General features: G+C 51.1%; 1 protein-coding gene across 25 annotated transcripts in view; it reads right to left on the reverse strand.

Annotated features, from left to right (window-relative positions):
• ZNF618 (zinc finger protein 618) overlaps positions 1 to 18,344 on the reverse strand; it is a 377,016-nt gene that overhangs the window by 36,496 nt on the left and 322,176 nt on the right. For 16 of the 25 annotated variants that reach the window (XM_047828947.1, XM_047828945.1, XM_047828943.1 and 13 more), the window contains 7 exons: positions 16,568 to 16,645; positions 15,913 to 15,951; positions 10,448 to 10,537; positions 9,503 to 9,538; positions 9,333 to 9,410; positions 2,004 to 2,063; positions 1,399 to 1,488 (listed from right to left, as the gene is read on the reverse strand). In XM_047828947.1, the coding sequence (XP_047684903.1) occupies positions 1,399 to 1,488; positions 2,004 to 2,063; positions 9,333 to 9,410; positions 9,503 to 9,538; positions 10,448 to 10,537; positions 15,913 to 15,951; positions 16,568 to 16,645 (471 nt within the window). The remainder of the gene's footprint in view (positions 1 to 1,398; positions 1,489 to 2,003; positions 2,064 to 9,332; positions 9,411 to 9,502; positions 9,539 to 10,447; positions 10,538 to 15,912; positions 15,952 to 16,567; positions 16,646 to 18,344) is intronic. The other 9 variants (XM_047828967.1, XM_047828964.1, XM_047828963.1 and 6 more) reach the window with 3 other exon arrangements.

Below are 18,344 nucleotides of genomic sequence, written 5' to 3' on the forward strand. Positions count from 1 at the left end.
ACACCACAATGACCAGTAAGCACTCACCAGAACAGCTAGAATTAAACAGCCCATCGCCTACAAACTCTGGCAAGAATGTGGAGGAAGTGGAACTCCCCTATGTGGCTGGTGGGAGTGTAAGATGCTACAGCCATTTTGGAAAATGGTGTGTAAGTTCTTAAAGAGTTAAACACACTCTCCCCTATGACCTAGCAATTTTACTCCTTGGTATTTTACCCATGAAAAATAAACACGTATGTCCCCAAAAAGCCTCCTACAAACACTTTCATAGCAGGTTCAGTCATAAGAGCCTAAAATGGGAAACAACTGAAATGAACAAGCAAATGGCTAAACAGGGGTATTTTCATACAATGGAATACTGCTCAGCAGTAAAAAAAGAAAGAATAACTGATACATACGACGTGTATGTGTCTTACAGACATTATGCTAAGTGAAAGCAGCCAGGCGCCAAAGAGTATCATCAGATGAATCCATTTGTAAGGACTTCCTCTGCAGTGAGCACAGATCCTTCTGGATACTCTCACCAGACCCAGGGTCCTCAAGCCCTAGCCCTGGGTACCACCTGATGAAGCCATCCAGTTCAGCCCCTAATTCTACACAGAACCCATCGACACCCAAATCTCTAGATCCAAAGCCCACTGGAGGGGCTGTTTCAACCTCAGCAAACTAATCCTCTGTTGGATCTAGCCTAAATCTCTCATATCCTCCTAGCCCACATATCTGGGGATCTAAGGATGGAGCCCCCTCTGACATCCAGGAGGGAAGCTGGGAAGTCAATCCGTGGTATCAGGGGAGTGGAAGGCTGGGATGTCCCAACGGAAGGGCCCTTAGAACTCTTTTCCTCCCAGGCCAAGGGAGAAGGGAGAGATTGAGGGCCAGAAACAGGACGGGGCCCGCCCAAGGTCACGCAACCCTGCAACCCAGCTGATTAAACCCAGGGCTTCTGAGTCTTGACTTAGCATCCCTTCCCCCTTTTTACCTTTTCCACCACCGAGGGCAAAAACGGAACTGTCCTGTCTCGTTGGCCATCGCCTAGCCTGGGTTAGGCCATGCGTTGGTTCAGACTGAAGCTGTATCACGGGTCACTGGCTCCGGAGTGGGGGTCTCAGGAACCACAGGATTGAGAGGTGGTTAGGGGTGGGGCCACTGGAGGACTTGGATGAATGATGCCCACCTTGAGTCTACCGAGGGAGACTCAGGCTTTCCTGGCTGAAGGGTGGGGCTTTCCCAGCTAATCCAGCTACTGCGGTAAGGTGGCCCGGGTCAGGCCTGGACACCTGGAGGCTGCCCCAGGCCAAGCCCACCTGTACATCCACCCTGCCCTGGCAAAGCCTCAGCCTGTGGCTGGCCCGCCCCTCCCTCCAACTCCCCCAGGCCCCAACCAGAGAAGGTACTCACTGATGGGGGCGTGTAAGGCCACGTGCTCCTGGTAGGGCGTGTAGTACTTGTACTGCTTTCCGCAGAATTCACAGGTGTAATTGCCAGTTTCTGTCCAAGGAGAGGCAAGTGTGGGAATGGGCACGTGACCCCCAGCAAGCAGCAGCAGCATGCTCCCTCCCCTCCGGCTCCCCTCATCCTGGGACCAGCTATAACCCTGAGCCCACTGGAGTCAGCCTGCCTGGGTTCAGCTCCCAGCTCCTCCTCCATGTCCAGCCGTGTGACCTTGGGCAAATCTCTTAACCTCTCTGTGCCTCAGTTTTCCTATCTATAAAACGGGGGTAATAATCGGACCACCTTGTAGGATTGCTGTGAGGATTAAATTTATATGTCAAGTGCTTAGAACAGTACCTGGCACACGCCGTTTCTCCGTCCACACTCCCCCCACCAGACCCTGGTGCTCAGGAAATGTGTGGTGACCAATGCCAACCTCTCGCTCAGCCCCTCTGCGATGGCCACGCTTGGGTCCCCTCGTCTCCAAGACCTTCCCCGCCCCCAGGCACCCCCACCCCCCCGGCAGAAGGGGTCACGTCTTCCTCTCAGGCCCCACCAGACTTTATCTTTACCTCTCTTTGGGCACTGCCTAACTTCTTTCTTCTTAAAAATTTCTGATGTAATATTGTTCACTGGGGGAAAATTATAAAATACTGATAAATACAAATACAAAACTTAAAGAGTACGAGAAATTTCAATCATCTGTCACCCCCAAACAAAGAGCAGCAGCTGCCCCCTGGGGTGGAGTGTCCAACCTTGCCATCCGCCCCCGGGGCCCACCCCTCACTCCCATCTCCTCCGGAGCGGGCTCCTCTCCCTGACATCAGCTGTCTTAGCTCCGGTGGGCCTTGAATTCGCCAGCCCTGATCCGTATCCTCTTTGTAACCTGGTGTATTCAATCGACGATACTTTGTGGACATCTTGCTCAATCAATAAACATCGATCCCTACTGCATTTATTGGCTGTATGGTTCCCTCTGGACTTTGAAATCTGCTGAGCCAGTCTCCTGCACCAGGGGATGTTCAGATCGTTTCAAATTTTTTTCCCTTACCAAAAAAAAAAAAAAAAAAAAAAAAAAATGCAGCGATCCACATCTTTGTAGAAATGTTTGCACATTTGCTCATCATTTGTCACATCGTTGCAAAGTAAAGATTATTGTGCATAATCTTTGCTCATTATTTCCTCAGGATAAATTGTGGGCATGCATTTTTAAGGCTTTTGATAACCACAGCACCAACTACATATCAAAAGGTTGGGCCAATTTTTATCCCAATCAGAAAGCTGTGCCTTATCGGGAGAATTCTATTGCACTGCTGGTTTTATTTTCCATTTGTTTTGAGTTCTAAGGAAACTGACTATTTTTCATGTTTAATTAACTGTAGTTTTTCTTTCGTGACTTTCCCATTTGAGTTTACAGCCAATGTTTCCATAGGCGTATTTACATTTTTTAATTGCTAAGAACTCTGCAGATTAAGGACATCAACATTTTGCTCTATATGTCACAATTTTTCTCAATTTTTTAAAATTGTTTGTGGTCTTTCTCTCTCAATACGGATTTAAACTTTTTCATAAATAACTTTTATAACTGATTCATGAACACTGGGAAAGATAGACGATTTACTATTTACAGGCTTCGAAGCTGTTAGTTAGATCAACCGTATTAATTATATTATTCATGGGGCGCCTGGGTGGCACAGTCGGTTAAGCGTCCGACTTCAGCCAGGTCACGATCTCGCGGTCCGTGAGTTAGAGCCCCGTGTCAGGCTCTGGGCTGATGGCTCAGAGCCTGGAGCCTGTTTCCGATTCTGTGTCTCCCTCTCTCTCTGCCCCTCCCCCGTTCATGCTCTATCTCTCTCTGTCCCAAAAATAAATAAACGTTGAAAAAAAAATTACATTATTCAAGCCCTACATGATCCCGTTTGTCTACCTGCTCTCTCCAAGACGGTCATGATCAACCTTTCCATTTTGTCATATTCCTAAATGTATTTTGTATTTTTAGATGTGATGTTGTCTGCCGCATTTAAGGCTCACGAAATCAAAACTGTCAGCGTTAACTAACTAACTAACTAACATGACACGATTTTCTAACACGGTGCTTCTCAAAGGGTGGTCCCTGAGCCAGCAGCACCGGTATCGTCTGTCAAACTGTTAGAAATGCATATTCTCTGAGACTTATCCAAGACGCTGAAAGCAAAATTCTAGGAATGGGATCTAGCAATCTGGGTTTTAACAGTCCCCCTAGAAAACCGTGATGCAGAGGAAAGTTTAAGAACCACTGCTCAAACTTCTAATTATACTCTTGTATTAGTTTGATGGACATTAATTCCGAATAGTTACTTTCTAGGATCTTTCTTTCTACTTGTCTGCATGTGTCTGAAAACACTTCCCTAAACTGTCTTGGGAAAATTCATTAAAAAGATACTTTGCTAAATGTCAGCCGAAAATGATGAGCAAAAGCAGTCATGGTTCCTGCCTTCAAGGAGCTTACAGTCTGGGAAAGGAGACAGAAAAATCAAATAATCACACAAACTTAACACTGCAACCTCAAGAGGGGCTCTTAAAGGAGACTCCTACAGTGCTATGAAAATCTTAACAGGGAACTCAATTTAGTTAAGGAAGCGAGAGCGACTTCCCTGAGAAAGATAAAAGATGAGGAATTAACTAAGTGTGTTGCTAATAAACCATTATTTAAAATTAACCTGAGAATCTCTGTCTTCTAATAAAAGAGATTATGCCATTTGCTTTTATTTAAAGCTATAATTGACTTGGTTTTACGTGTTTTATGTTTTGTTTCTTTTTTTTCGTGCTCCACCTTTTCTGGTTTCCTTTGTTTCAGTTGTTTGATGAATGAAATCTTCTCTCTGCTTTTCCATTATTCTCCAATATTCCATTATTTTCCAATATTCTTTGTTTTACATAGCATGTAAGATACATCTGTCTGTTACAGTTAAGCAGAAAATGGTATTTTCAAGTCTATTGCCATTGAGAAAGGCAGTTTAACTTCATGCTTCTCACACTTTTGCATGTTTAAGAATCATCTGGAAAGATGGTTACAACACAGATTGCTGGGCTCTACCCCAGAGATTCTGAATCCGTGGCGTGGGGGTGGAGCCTAAGAATTTACATTAAAAAAAATTTTTTTTAGGGGGCACCTGGGTGCCGCAGTCAGTTAAGCGTCCAACTTCAGCCAGGTCACGATCTTGCGGTCCGTGAGTTCGAGCCCCGCGTCAGGCTCTGGGCTGATGGCTCAGAGCCTGGAGCCTGTTTCCGATTCTGTGTCTCCCTCTCTCTCTGCCCCTCCCCCGTTCATGATCTGTCTCTCTCTGTCCCAAAAATAAATAAACGTTGAAAAAAAAAATTTAAAAAAAAAAATTTTTTTTAATGCTTATTTATTTTTGAGAAAGAGAGAGAGAGACAGCACAAGCGGGAGAGGGGCAGAGAGAGAGGGAGACACAGAATCCAAAGCAGGCTCCAGGCTCTGAAGCTGTCAGCACAGAGCCTGACATAGGGCTCAAACCCACCAACCACGAGACCATGACCTGAGCTGAAGTAGAACACTTAACCGACTGAGCCACCAGGCGCCCCAATAATTTACATTTCTAATTAGCTTCTATGAGATGCTGCTGCCGCTGGTCTAGGGCCCACACCATGGGAAGGGCTGGTTTAACCTACCTCTACTGTATCCTTCACCTATTCCTTCCTTCTCATGTTTTTAAAATTCACTTTTAGTATTTTACAATGATCTTTGCCCTTTGCATTCAATTTTATAATCAGAGTCCAACATTTTAAACTTCGCTTCTAGCTTATCTGGTTTGACCATTTACCACCAGTCCTCCCGAGCTAGGACTTCATTCCTGACAATGGACTCTTCAAAGTGCTCTACTGCTTAGTTCCCTGGAGTGTGTTTTTTAAATTTTCTGAAGATGGGTACATAGGAGAAATAGTGGGTTTGGGGGCCCTCACTTTCCCCTTTACTCCTAAATTGTCAGCTGTCTAGATACAAAATTGTTAAGATTACAACCTTTTCCCTTCAAAACGTAGTGTTGTCTTCTGACATTTAGTACCGTACCCAAGTCTGAGGCAAGTCCCCCTTGGGTTCATCTTGGATAACACCTGGCTTTTCTTATGTCTAGATGCCTGTGTATCTTTTCTTTGTATTTACAGTTTAAAAAATCACTAAGATCTATTTAGTTATGGGTCTCTTTACATGGAGACAGGTTACATCACAATCATCTGTCATCACCTGAAATATCATGAGCCCTTAAATCTGCACACACAGGTCTTCCTTTAGCAAAATTTTCTTCTATTGTATCTTTGGAGTATTGCTTCTGTCCCACTGGCACAACACCACTAATTATCTGAAACTGGCTCTCCACGCTCTGTATTTAGCTTGTTTTCCTTTCCCCTGGTTATCTTGATCCGTTCAGGTTTCTCATCCCCATAACTAATTCCATTTCTGCAGATCAATTCTGCTCTTTACTATCTATACTGTACGTTTTAATTCTGCGCTTCTATTCTCTGTTTCTCTGCAGTCCTTTAGGTCACTCTTTTCTCTCTGCCTCTTCGTTCTATCCTGCTGCTCTGTCACCACACTTCAGGATCCTCTTTCACACAGGTCATGCTGTGGACTGAACTGTGTCCCCCTAGCTCCCCAAACTCAATTGTTGACGCCCCACCTCCCCAGGTGATGGTGTTTGGAGACAGGGCCTGTGGGAGGTAACTGGGTTAGATGAGGTCATGAAGGTGGGGTCCTCACGACTGGATTGGTGCCCTTATTACAAGAGACACCAGGGAGCTTCCTTCCACTGGTCTCCCATCATGTGAGGGCACAGAGAGAAGGTGGCCATCTGTGAGCCAGGAAGAGGGTTCTCACCAGAACCTGACCAGGCTGGCACTCTGATCCTGGACTTCTAGCTTCCAGAACCGTGAGAAAATAAATTTGCTGAAGCCATCCAGTCGGGTATTTTGTTAGGACAGCCCAAGGAGAGTAAGGTAAGTCATATTTTCTTATACTTGATTATGGTTGTCACAGAATGTTCTTCTAGATTTTGTAGTAGGGTCATCTTCAGAGGTATGCTTGTCCTCAGAGTCTCCTAAATTCTGTGGAATTTCCACAGATTCATGGTTTGGGGAGTTTTTTTAATTTAAAAAATTTTTCAAGTTACTCTTCCTTATCCACATTTTAAAAAAATCAAGTAAACTGCAGATGAATTCAGACTTACTGTTTTCGATAGACATGAGTGAACTGTCCTTGACCCTCCCATTATCATCGTAGTCATGAGCATGGGAGACCACTGCCATGGTAGTATTTCTCAGATCTGCAGCAGGAGAGCAGCTGACATGCAAGGCCCCTAGGACAAACTCTCTCCTTCTAGAAGGATTCCTCTGCTCTGTCATGGCTCCAGTTTCTTCCTCCCTAATTCTCCAATTTGCTCAGATGATGCGGATATGGAAGGTGTACTTCCCAGCATGCACTGCTTCAGGGTCTCTCCTCTTCCCGGACCAACAAAACTCTATTCGTGGTGCGGCGTGCCTCTCATGGCTCCTCTCACTCTATGCCTTCTCATTTTTAGAGTTCTGTGGCCTTGGCCTGCTTGAAACCCAAGCAGCAGCATTCTTACCTCATAAGGCAGCTCCTGAGCGGTGACGGGAGATGGTCACACTATTTTAGCAAGCTCCGCTCCATAACGTCAAGCTGGGAGCATTCAGGGAGCCAAACCCAGTTCCCTTTGCTCAGTGCAATTCCCAACTGCTTATGGTGTGCGACAATTCCACCGGCCGTCTGTCTGACTCAGTTACTGATCTACAGAACAAGTTTCATCTAGTTCTGTACCTTCCTGGGTAATAGGCACCACTTATTTATTAATGCCTTCCGTGTGTGCATAAAAGACTACGCTAATTCCTGTGCAAACATAACCTCATCTCATCTCCACGACAATCCTGAAAGAACTGTCACCACCCCATTCTCGAGTTAAGGAAAGCGTAGATTAGGGAGATTATAGAGCATGTACGCCCTCACGCAGGTATTAAATGTAGAGCTGGGGTTCACAGATGGGGTGCTCTAAAGCTCTTACAATTGGCCGTCTCTCGACAACACCACTCATGTGTTAAACCCTGGATGCGAGCCAGGTGCTGGGCCAAACACTTCCTGCAGGCATCCTCCAACAGCCTTACAGAACAGATAGACGCTCTTGTCCCCAGCTTACAGATGAGTCAAAGGACACTCAGAAGGGGCATAAGTAGCTGGTAAATTGGAGATGGCAGCATTCAAATGTGGGCCGGATTCCAATTCTACTTTCATAATTATGATGCTGCAGACAGAAGGGCAGTGCTACCCCGGGGCGGCTGGCAGACAGTACTAACATGGCAGGTCACAGACCCCGCTGTCCCCGTCCTGTATCTGTCTACGAATGTCCATCATAGAACGTGTCTGATTCCCATGTAGGTTTCCCCACGGTTTAACTTATAGCGGTTTCAGTGTTGAGGGTTTCATCATTTTCTGAGGGAAAAAGAAAACGTGTCATATGCACGGTAAACACATGACAAGCGTTATGCTAACCGCTTTGCAAATACTGCTGCCTCTCCCGTTTCTGGAGTGCTTTAAGAGTTAAAACAAAGCAGGCTCATCCTCTACCACGGAGGAAGAAGGAGGGAGAGACAGGATGGGGACCGGACCAATGGCTTCCAAGGGTCAGGGCCAAGCTCCACCCTTTGAAGAGCATCCCCAGCTTCCCTGCTTTAGCTCCTCGACTTTCCTTGCCTTGGATTTCCTCATCCTTTCATTCAGTGTCTGTGTGTCTATTCTGCAAGCTACCTTCAATCCTTATTGTAGTGAGGCAGAGTCGACAAAGGCCTTTTTCTGTTGGGTGGTAAGCAAGGAAGGGGAATGTGAATTCCTGAAGGGCTGGGCCAGACCCCTGTCGCTCGTGAGACTCTACTCAATCCATTCTTCTAGAAACAGCCAAAATAGTCTTCCTAAAGTGCAAATCCGATCAAGTCCCTTCCCCATGTGGTAAACTCTTAGGCTCCTTGTCCCTCAGAATGTAGTCTAGATGCCTTCCTCCGGCATTCAAGGCTCTCTCTCAAGACTTCAACTCAGAATTGATTTGCCTTTCAATTCCCAGAACAGGCGCTGCTCTCCCACTTCCACCTATGACGCAAGAGCTCATTCCCCACCCTCGTCCCCAAGCAGAAGCCTCCAGGATTCCCGAGGCTGGCCAGGTACCTCGCCAGCCCCCATGGCTCCTTGCACTTCAGGTTATGCTGGAACTATCTGCTACTGACCCACTGCCCCCTCCCTGTACCCAAGGGCAGGGCCACAAATGCCCCGCCCACTGCTGTGTCCCCACCACACTCAATGCAAGTATGCTGAGAACAGGCAGGCCGCTGTGTGACTCCTGCCCTCAGGGGTTTACTTGGGACAAGGACAGAGTGTCTACATGTGGCTCCCCTGGACAGCTTCATTTGCTGAGGAACCCCTTCAGATGATGAGAGTTATTTTCCGAGCACCTACTATGTACCAGGCACTGTGCTAATAGGTGATTTACATTCACGATCTCATTTAATCCCCCAACAAACCTTCGGGGAAATGTCATCCTCATTGACATGTAAGGAGCCGAGGCTCAGGACGGCTAACAGACTACCAGGGCACCAAGCCTGTGCTGCTTTCACTGCCCTGACCATGACCCTGTGCTGTTCCGCTGCTCCTCAAAAGCTAAAGTCCTAAGACTGGCCCATTTGACAGGTGGGCAAAGTGAGGTCTAAGGAGGTCAGTGGTCACTGGCCAGCACCACTGTTTCAGGATAAGTGATGTCACCCGCTTCCAATGGCAAGACTTAGCCCTCAGCCAGTCTCCCCCCACCGGCCCAGCCCAGCCCAACCCCAGAGAGAGGCCCGCATACTTGGCCCGATTTTCTGGAACGGTTCCGGGGGTTCCTCCTTCACTTCGTCAGCGGCCACGACACCTTGGTCGAAGGGGTCTGTGGGAGAACACACAGCCCTTAGCGCCCTGGCAACCAGGGCTTGGGAGTCCAGCCGGGCACAGGGAAGTGGGCAGCCACCAAGGACTTACCTGCCCGATTCTCAGGGGCCCCTTCCACACTAAATACTGCACCCGGGCAGGAGGCAGCAGCCGCAGAAGGAAAGAAGCAAACGGGAGGCCTGTTAGTCCCTGCCCACAGCTGCCTCTGCCCAACGCTCCCAGCCTCTGGGGCCCAGGAGAGCCTACCCTGGCCAGCATGGAGGCCCTGGAAAACCAGGGGCCACAGGAGGGCACACCCCAACTGGGACACAGCCTGTGCCTCCACTCCCCATCCACCCCACGGGCTAGGGTCCAACCCAGAGGCAGGCAATTTCTGCCTGGCCTGTTTCTGGGTCGCCAACAGCTACTTGAGGGGCCAGGGCAGGAGAAAAAAAGGAAGAGACCAGTAGGAAAAAAGAGGCGATGTGAAAAGGACAAGCCAGCGGGAGTGAGTGGCAGGGCCTGGTTGTCACAGCCTGCGACGGGCTGGGGATGTGGGGCTGGAGTGGGAGCCCCCCTCCATCCTTTCCAGGCCCAAGACCCTATTTCTAGGATTGAGATTCTAAAAATAAATTACCTAAATTTATTGTTCCAATTTCTAACTCTATAACTGAAGACACTAAAATACCATCATTCATTTTAAAAAACTGGTTTAATTTCATCAGAGCATGTGAATACTCAGTATGAAACTGTAAAATGCATCGATATGAAGTTGCTAAAATTCGACGGATTTTGACCTACAAAATGCAATTTCACTTGGGTTACCCTAATCAGAAGTATGTATGGAGTAGGACGGGGACCTTCTCTCTCCCAGAATCCTCAGGGTTCGGTCACTGCCCTCCTGGTCTGACTGCCCTCTGACCTTCCTCTGGGTGGGAGGAGGGCGGGGACAGCTGGTGGGTGGGGTGGCAGGAGGACAAGCAGCCCTGGGGGCAGTGGGGGGTGGTGCTCCTCTTTATCTGACTCTACTTCCCAGCAGTGAGGGGCCTCACTCACCATCCACCGCGTGCAGGTCCCGGTGCTCTTGGAAGCAGCTGTAGTATTTGTACTTCTTCCCACAGATGTCACATGTGTACCTGAAATTGTCTGCGGGGGACAGAGAGACACGTGTAGTTACCAGGACTTCGGTCACTCGGGTGGGGTTTCTTTGGGCCAGCTCATTGGCTTCACGACCCAAACATGAGACTAGCCCAGACTAGCCCCAGCTGGTGAGCCACGGAGAATCAGTGGGGGGGATGTTAGGGGTCCTCTCCACAAGGAGACTGGAGGGTGCTGAAGCGACTTTCAAACCAACCCGCAATCCCACTCTGTGAGCTGAGACCTTAAAAGGGCCTGACCCCACCTCCCTTCTCGAGGCTCTGCATGCGCAACGTGCCAGACCAGGCACTTCCTGTCTTTCCTCCATTGGTTTTTGTGACTGAGGGGGAAGAAGTAAGCCATAAAAAAAAAAAATTTTTTTTTTAATGTTTATTTATTTTTGAGAGAGAGAGAGAGAGAGAGAGAGAGAGAGAGAGAGAGAGACAGAGCATGAGCCAGGGAAGAGCAGAGAGAGAGAGAGGGAGATACTAAATCCAAAGCAGGCTCCAGGCTCTGAGCTGTCAGCACAGAGTCTGATGCGGGGCTTGAACTCAGGGCCTGAGAGGTTATGACATGAGCCAAAGCTGGACGCTCAATCGGCTGAGCCACCCAGACGCCCCAAGAAGTAAGCCATTTGACACACAGGTAGGCTGAGGTTCAGAAGGGACCTGTCTGTCCCAAGCCCCACAGGTAGGAGGGCCTGTGGTAGGCAGCTTCCCAAAGACCCTGGCCTCCTGGCGTTTACCCCCTGTACGATCTCTTCCCCTTGAGTCTGAACCGGATCTAGTGACTTGCTTCTAATAAAGAGAAGGGAATGAAATGATAAGATGTCACTTCTGAGATCAGGTTACAAAAGCCCGCGACTTCTGTCTCTCTCACACCGCCTGCCTCTTGCTAGCTGCCATGTTGTAAGCTGCCGCAGAGAGAGATCCACACAGGAGCCTCTGGTGAACAGCCGGGGGGGGGGGGGAGTGACACCCTCAGTCCAACAACTTGGGAAGGATCCTGCCAACAGCCATGTGCGTGAGTGTGGAGGTTGGGCCTTTCCCCGGTTGGGCCTTGAGAGGAGACCACAGTCCTGGCCAATGCCTCACGTGCCTCATGAGACCATAAATCAATGTTTGTTTAAGTCATTCAGCCGTGGGGCGGTGTGTTCCACAGCAATAGATAATGCACGCAGGGCCAGAGTTCGGATGATTCCTACCTAGGTCTATCCAAATTCTGGGGTGGGACTCCCTCAGGACATTGCTCTCACCACGCACTAGCACAGACGTCCTGTGTGTCTTCCTTGGGCAGATCTCGGGATGACCCGCCCACCTCACCTTCCGGACTATGTCCAGCACAGGGAGACAGAGTGGCTTACTCAAGGCTGCACAGTGGGGCGAGGCATAGCCAAGATTCAAATATTCACTCAGCTCCATGCCATAGCTGAATCAGGGCACATGGCCTCTCTCTGCCTGGATAAGCCCACCTTCCGCTCCTGACTGAGGCACCAGCCTTCTGGCCCTCCTTCTGTTCCCCAGCACTCAAATACAGGATTGAGGAGGCTCCCTCCATCCCGACGTTGCAATGCCAGGAAATTCTATGGGAAGGTTCTGGTCCCTGCTTAGCTGAACTTAGGGGCACAGATGACATCGGCCATCTCCCTGCCTCTGCCCCCACCTCTTAGACTGCACCTGTGATCTCCCAAAGTGCCCTGGCATCTGCCACAGAGCCTAACTGGTCCCCAAGTGAGACGCACACAGCGTCAGCACACACAGTCACTCTGAGGGTCTGGGGACCCGGCATGCCACCATCCCACCAGGCCCTACCATTTCTGTGCCCACACCTGAACCAGCCAGGCAGTGGAGGGGAGTGGGGGGAGAACAGGTGGAGAGCAGAGGAGAGGCCTGGCCCTGCTCTGCCTCATCCAGACTGCCAGCAAGGGCTGACCCCACCTCGGGATTCACCTTCTGCTCTTTCCCCCCTAATGTGAGGGGACAGGAAGGTAGTAATGAGCTGATTCCCAGGGCCTCTCTCCCAGGCCGGCCATTCTAGGATTCCAAGCCTGGCTCAAGTTCCGATCCAGCCTAGACAATAACCTCCCCTCTCCATGTCCCATCTGGACCACAATCCTCTCTCAGTGCTGGATACTGGGGAGCAGGTGGAGAAGTCAAGGGCATCCAGGATCTGCTGGTTCCAGATGGGGCCCCGCCCCAGAAATTCCTCTCCCAGACCGGCCAGTGCCAGTCGCACTCCGCAGCCGCCGGCCACACTCGTCTCACATCTGCTCACATGGCCCCTCCTACCACCTCCAATAAACGGTGACCCCCCAGCTTTCTGCCACTGAGACGCGCCTTCGCCATACCGCGACCTCTTCTCAATGCGGGTGGGGACCACAGTGCCAGGCCTACCTAAGACAGGAGTAGATGAGCACCAAAGAGTTATCCCCACAGGAAGAAAGGCAAAATAATTTTCTGTCAACGAAACGACACTTTCAGAGCCTCCAAGAGAGCTCAGAAATGTCTCCCGGAAGGGCACGACGAATCCATCTGGAGAGACAGACTCTGCAGTGGGGCTGCATGACTCCAACCCAACTCGGATGCCAATAAGCACAACTAACGCTGGACACACTCCCTAACCTGAGCGCCTTGGTCTTCTCACCTGCAAAATGGGAATGAGACGGTGCCTTCATCTCCGAGTTGTAATGAAAAATGAACAGAGCACAATGCCCAACCGACAACAAATACCTGGTAAATGTTGCCTAATATCGTTTTGGAAAGGGAATCAACGTAACGGCTGCAACAGAAGTAGACACGGAGTTAAGCTTTTCTTTTCTTAGTTAGGATACGGGTGAGCGCATATATGCCTCCATTTATGATGATATAATTTTTCTAACAGCTAAATGGAAGACCCCTGGACTAGAAGGTGTGAGGCCTGGTTTCTATGCCCACCTCCATTACTAACAAGCTGCATGAGTTCTCTCTGGGACTCAGTGTCCCCATCTGCAAAATGGGTAGGCTGGACTTGGTATTCTCAACATGATGCTTTTGGCTCCAGGACTCCACGGTCAGGCTCCTGTCACGAGGCTGGTGTTGTGAGGATGCCAAGCTTTCTAAGCAGGCACTGCTGGCTTGGGTCAGGATAGGGGTGCAGGACTGAGAATAAAATAAAGCACAGTGGCCATGGGGAGAAAATTCCCTCGGGAGGAAGGCAAAAGTAATGGAAGGACTAAAAATACCCTTGGCTACAGAGTCCTCAACAGCCAGTGGGCCTCCGGGAACCACGGAAGCCAGATGGAACACAATGGATCATTGAGGGGCTGCCGGAGAGGCCAGGGGCCCAGAATAGCTAAGGAAGGAAAGACAAATAGAGAAGATCTTTAAATGTGTGGCTGACCACAGGCAGACCATGGGAGCCGGAAGAGAAGGAAGCTTTTGAAGAGAAAGGGAGCCAGGGGCCAGGCTGGGGCAGGGCTCGGAGAGGAGGGACAAGCATTCACTACCTCCTAGCCGTGGCCCTCAGGCAGGTGTCTGACCTACCTGAGCCTCGAATGTCTGGAAAATGGAAGCTTAGCCTCAGCACTGCCTGCCTCTCACGTGCTGTGGGAATCCAAAGAGAGAATGGATGGGAAATGCTTTTTGGACCCAGTGCAATTAAGGCCCTGCTTTAGCTCATACACCTCCTCAAACTGCTTTGTTTTAGACTTTTTTTTTGTCACGTCTATAATTTAAAAAAATAACTTTTTTTTTTCAACGTTTATTTATTTTTGGGACAGAGAGAGACAGAGCATGAACGGGCGAGGGGCAGAGAGAGAGGGAGACACAGAATTGGAAACAGGCTCCAGGCTCTGAGCCATCAGCCCAGAGCCCGACGCGGGGCTCGAACTCACGGACCACGAGATCGTGACCTGGCTGAAGTCAGACGCTTAACCGACTGCGCCACCCAGGCGCCCCAAAAAATAACTTTTCTAAGCTGACTTATTTTGAGACACAGAGAGAGCGAGCAGGGGAGGGGCAGAGAGAGAGGGGGAGAGAAAGAATCCCAAGCAGGCTCCGCACTGTCATCGTGGAGCCTGATGCGGGGCTCAAACTCACAAACTGCGAGAACCATGACCTGAAGCTAAACCAAGACTCAGAGGCTTAACAGACTGAGCCACCCGGGCGCCCCTAGGCATGTTTATTATTTTTAAAAACCTTTTATGGCAGGAGGAACAGGCTGACGAACTATGGGCTTCCCACCCTCTGTTTTGGTGAAAAATTCATTTCTGTCTGTCTCTGGCTGTGTTCATGCGGCATGGCATAGCTGAGCGGTGGGGACAGAGATGCATGGCCTGCAAAGTCTAAAATATTTACTATCTGGTCCCCACGGAAGGGTCCGCTGACCCCAATGCAGAAACCTGTTCAGCTCCTCCAATTTTCATAAACCAAAAACACCTGTGCCATGAGCACCCAGAAACCCCTGCCCACGATTTCTTCCAGGACGAATTACTTTTCCGATCTTGTACTGCCCGTGCACAGACGTTAGAGGAGGAACTCTGTGTCGGGCTTCTTTTGCTGACAGTGTTTGTGGGTAATCCGTGTGGCTAGGTGTGGCTCTATGTCTTTCTCCCTCGTTGCTTCACGTGAACACGCCACGACTTATCTGTCCACTCCGAGCACTGGGCACTCGGGGTGGTTTCCAGTGTGGGACTGTTGCAAACACGGCTGCTAAGAATACCCGAGTCGCCGTCTTTTGGTGGCCACGTGCACACAGTTCGGTTGGGATACACCTGGGAGGGGAACTGCTGGGTTCTGGAGCTCAGGTTTGTTGGCTGGGGAGAGGTTCCGCCCCAGCCTACACTCATCTGGCTTCTTACCAGGCCCGTGGGTTTAGACCTGGGGGCAGGGCGAGCAGGGCCCACGAACAGCAAAGCAGAACACTGTCCTCAGCTGGCGAGGCCCTGTGGCTCCCCAGGTGCTGCTGGGATGGCACACCCCAGAGACGAGTGCCCGTGGGTGTTCGTGAGATAACTCTCCGAAGTAGCATTTCCCAAACATCAGCCATGAAGCCCCAGGCCCATCCAGGAATTGGGAGTCAAAAGAACAGAGGAGGAGATGATGCATACACTAGGTTCCGCACATGAGTGCTTGCCCGTGAAGGGCCCCGAGAAGTCCACAGCAAAGAAACGTGTTCATCTGAGCGGAACCCAAGGCTGCCCTGGGTTATCTGGCCAGAGAACCCTTTGCTGATCGAACACCTATCTGCCGCCCTAGGCCGTGGGCCGTGGGACACACCTTGGCAAAGGTTGTTCTGAGGTTGCTACAATTCCATAAAGACCCTGTGGCCGGCCCCACAGCCTGAACCACAGCAACGTGTCTCCCAGAGGGCAGTCCTGAGGGACAAGAGCGAGGGGAAATACTCACTGCCTTGGGAGGCTCCCTCCCCTGAGGTGGCTTCAGTGTCTATAAGAGAGAGAAAATGAGAGGGAAGTGAGCGACTGGACCCGGACTGGGCCGGGCCAAAACAGTGAGAAGAGCAAGGGCAGGTGGTCCACCCACCACCGTGTGCCCAGGATGCTCTCTGCGCATTCAGGATGCAGCGCACACAGCCTCACAGCCCTTCTCCGTGCCCCCTGACCCAGCGCCGTTCCTCCTGGACCATCTCTCCCGTCCCCTCAGCCCTCTCATCTTCATTAACGGCCACAGCGCCCCCGCTCCCGGGGCCGCCTCGAAGAGCACACCAGATGGACCCGTGAGCACCTTCCCTGCAGGGGCCGCCACACCAGGCGGCACTGAAGCATCCTGGGGGAAGCGGGCCCACGTGGGGCAGGCAGGGGCACTGGTGACAGAAGTCTGGTGGCATGACCTCCCGTCCCCTCTCCCCCCGCCAGCCCTGTGTGCCCTCCCAAGTTAAGGAGGCCTCTCCTGTCCGCCTGGGTCTCCCGCCTGCTGCAGAAAGAGGGAGAGGACTGCAGCTCTGGGGGGGGGGGGGGGGGGGTCCGAGGTCATCCCCAAGGCGCCCAGGGAGAACACCAGACAGAGAACGGGGAGGTGCGGCCCTCAGCCCTGCCCCACTCACCTCGGTGTGCCCGTACGTGGGTCTGGAAACAGTTATAATATTTGTACTTCTTGCCACAGATTCCACACTCATAGGATCCTGGACAACAGAAAAGGAAGGGACAGGTCAGTCGGTACCCAACATGTGCAACCATGAGGTCCCAGGACCCGCAGTGATGTCCCCAAGCAGCAGGAACTCTGTGACAAGGGGTCAGGGGTCATCCAACGGGCTGTCTAGTCCCCGGCAGGCAAAGGGGCAACAAGGACCAGCAGAAACAGCACTGAGCCGGAGGCTGGGAGGCCAGGGTCTCGTTCACAAGTTTTTGCCCCAACTCTCTAAGTGAACTTGGGCAAATCACTTCCATCTCTGGGCCTCAGTTTCCAAATCTGCAAGGCGGAGAAGGCAACTCTCATACTTACTCCTTGAGAGGAAAAAGGAAATGAACATAAGTGTTCTTTCAGAATAAGGAGTAAATGGCATCCACGGAAGGAAATCAACACGCATTCAAGTAACTTCTACCTCCGCTCCCTACCGGGATGGGACAGAGGTTAAGAGGACAGTCTTCGAATCACATGGATCTGGTCTCTGTCCCTCTTCTGCCATCTACCCACACCACGACCTTGGTAATTCCCTTAGACACACTGAGCCTCAGTCTGCTCACGTGTCGAGGGGCTGTAAGTACCCACCTCACAGGGGTGGCCCCACGATCCCCCTAGGAAGCGCCCAGCCCTCCCACGGATGTGCCCTCCGGGGAGAGCACAGAACACCGGGAGGCGGAGCAGCTTTCTTGTTCTCTCGGGCATGCGGACACCGACACGGCGTGATTGCCTGACTCCAGCCCTCTGCAGGGCCCTTTTCCCGGGAGTGGGTAGACTGAAACGGCTGAGTTGCCAGCAGGCATTTCAGACAGGTTAAGGTGGAGCCCACCCACACGGAGCACGTGGGAAAGGCCCATGGCAGGAAGCCAAGCAGAGCCCCTCAGACCTAGCCTGGCGGGGGCCCCACGAGCAGAGGCCCTGCCCAATCCCTCACATAGGCCCGCTAGCACCTGGGCTCAGGCCGCATCCTTCCCAACAGAATGGCCAGGAAGCTCGTACCAGTAGAGGCCCTGGCCCCACTCCGGGGTAAGTGCACTGGAATGGCTGGGGCTAAGGGCCCAGGAACCTGCCTTTTTCAAAAGGGTCCTCAGGGGATTCTGACTCCCAGCAACGAGGTACGGGAAGCACTGGTTTCAGAGTAAGGCAGGCCTGGGAAGGAATCTCCACTCTACCATTTACTGGCTGAGCCTTAGTGTCCTCCTGGGTAAGGTGTGGACAATGCAACAGCATCAAGTGAAGACTGAAGAAACCTCAAGTGTTCCTGCCGTGAACCCAGATGTTCGGTGAGTGTAGGCATCACCAGTTCCTATTGTCTTCAGCCCCTCCTGGGGGCAGAGGCCTGTTTACGTGTAAACTCCAGGTATTAAGTCACAAGAGCACTGAGCTTGGAGACTGTCAGCTCCGTTCCGCCACCCCCCCCCCCCCCCCCGCCCCCCGGCTGATCTCAGGCACATCCCTCTTCTGGTCCGAGCCTCAGCTGCCTCACCTGTAACACAAGACGAAGATTCCTACACCTCATGACTGAGGTCAGGATTAATAAGACACCACATGTGAGCCGGCTGCCACACTGACAGCCTCGCCACCGCACTCCTGTGGGTCACTAAAGGGGACGCTGTCGTCCCAACACCAGCATGGAACTTAGCAGTCTGTCATCCAATGGTTTTTCTATGTGTTACCCTGGTCTCACAGGGGAAAATACA

The sequence above is a fragment of the Prionailurus viverrinus genome, chromosome D4 (assembly GCF_022837055.1).
Source record: "Prionailurus viverrinus isolate Anna chromosome D4, UM_Priviv_1.0, whole genome shotgun sequence".
Classification (NCBI taxonomy): domain Eukaryota; kingdom Metazoa; phylum Chordata; class Mammalia; order Carnivora; family Felidae; genus Prionailurus; species Prionailurus viverrinus.